Below are 2,018 nucleotides of genomic sequence, written 5' to 3' on the forward strand. Positions count from 1 at the left end.
CAATATGACAATAATAGCGAAGGTGGCGATCCAGTAAAGAAAATAGATAAAAAGAGAGAGAGAGAGAGAAAGCGAGAGAGAGAGAGAGAGAGAGAGAGAGAGAGAGAGAGAGAGAGAGAGAGAGAGAGAGAGAGAGAGAGAGAGAGAGAGAGAGAGAGACAGGTGGCCAAGGTAAATGACCGGAGCCTGACTCCTTAGCAAAGAGAGAAGGAAAGGAAAAGGGGGCAGAGAAGAGAGAAATATAAAGAGCAAGAGTAAACAGCCGACGAAGAGGCGAAGAAAACAATAAGCGAAAAAGTCGTCAGAAAATCAAGAAAAATAAGAACAAGAAAGAGAAGGGAGAGTGCAAGAAGAGAAGAACAACACACGGAGGAGAGGAAAAAAGGAAAAAAAAACGGAAGAAAATAAGAGAAGAATAACGTAAGACAGCAGGAAGAGCGAGAAGAATAAGGACAGAATAAAAAGCAGGAAGAGAGCAATAAGAGAGAAGAAGAGAAAGGAAGAGAGCCAATAAAAGAGAGAAGAAGAGAAAGGAAGAGACCCAATAAAAGAGAGAAGAAGAGAAAGGAAGAGAGCAACAAGAGAGAAGAAGAGAAAGGAAGAGAGCCAATAAGAGAGAAGAAGAGAAAGGAAGAGAGCCAATAAAAAAGAGAAGAAGAGAAAGAAGGAGGAAGAAAGAGAGGAGAAGAGAGAGACGGAGGGAGAAAGAGAGGAGCAGAGAGAGACGGAGGGAGAAAGAGAGGAGCAGAGAGAGACGGAGGAGGAAGGCCGAGGAGCAGCGCCGGAGCGAGCCTCGGGAAGCGCACCATGATGCCGGAACTCCGCTCCTGCCGCTACGAAACGCGCTACTCGGGCAGCCTCTCGCCCGACGCACGCCCGCACTCCGTCTCGCCCAGCTACCCCGCCCACACGCACGCCCACCCCCACGCCCACCACTACTCGCCCTCGCACGACCATGCCCGCCCGTCGTCCGCCGACCTGGCCGCCCCCTTCCTGACGCAGCAGCACGCCCACCACACCCACCACTCCGACAAGTACGACATCAAGTGCGAGGACGACTTCCTGGACGACGAGGACGACCCGCACGTGCCGCACGTCCTGGCGCCGGCCTCGCACGCCCCCGGACACGCGCACGCCCGCACGTGTCTGCTGTGGGCGTGCAAAGCGTGTAAGCGGAAGAGCGTGGCGGTCGACCGGCGGAAAGCGGCCACCATGAGGGAGAGACGGAGGCTAAGAAAGGTAAAGGAAGAAAGAATGATGAATGAATGAAAGGTAAATAAGTAGGGAATAAATCAATGAATAAATATATAAAACACGTGAATAGGTAGATAGATAAAAAAAAAAAAAAAACAATTAGATAAAGAAAATAGGTAAATAAGTAATAAATAATCAGATAAATAAGATAGGTAAATAAGTAAGGAATAAATCAATGAATAAATATATAAAACGTGTGAATCGGTAGATAGATAAAAAAAAATAGAGAAATAGAATAGGTAAATAAGTAATAAATTATTAGATAAATAAAATAGGTAAATAAGTAAGTAATAGATAAATTAATAGATATATAAAACATGTGAATGGGTAGATAGATAAAAAATAATTAGATAAATAAAATAGGTACATAAGTAATAAATAAATAGATAAGACATGTGGATAGGTAGATAGATAAAAATGATTAGATAAATAAAATAAGTAAATAAGTAACAAATGAACAAGAGAATAACAAATAAATAAACAAATAAACAAACATATAAATGATAAATAAATAAAACATATAAATAAATTTTGAAAATAGGTAAATAGATAGATAATAAATAAGTAAATAAATAAATAAAATAGGTAAATAGATAAATAATGAATAAATAAGTAAAACATATAAATAAATATAAAAAATAGATAAATAGATAAATGATAAATCAATCCATAATTAAACACGTAAGTATATTAATTAATGATTGGACAGACTGGAAAGTGACAAAAAAAAAAAAAAAAAAAAATGGCTCGAGAGATAAGATAAA

The 2,018-nt window shown here is 39.8% G+C and overlaps 1 protein-coding gene across 1 annotated transcript in view; it reads left to right on the plus strand.

Annotated features, from left to right (window-relative positions):
- The first annotated feature begins 665 nt into the window (after nt 1–665).
- LOC125033981 (transcription factor SUM-1-like) overlaps nt 666–2,018 on the plus strand; it is a 27,034-nt gene continuing 25,681 nt past the window's right edge. Inside the window, 1 exon segment of the mRNA XM_047625592.1 lies at nt 666–1,239. Coding sequence (XP_047481548.1) covers nt 808–1,239 — 432 coding nt within the window. The 5' untranslated portion in view covers nt 666–807.

This window comes from Penaeus chinensis, chromosome 2, assembly GCF_019202785.1.
Source record: "Penaeus chinensis breed Huanghai No. 1 chromosome 2, ASM1920278v2, whole genome shotgun sequence".
Lineage (NCBI taxonomy): Eukaryota > Metazoa > Arthropoda > Malacostraca > Decapoda > Penaeidae > Penaeus > Penaeus chinensis.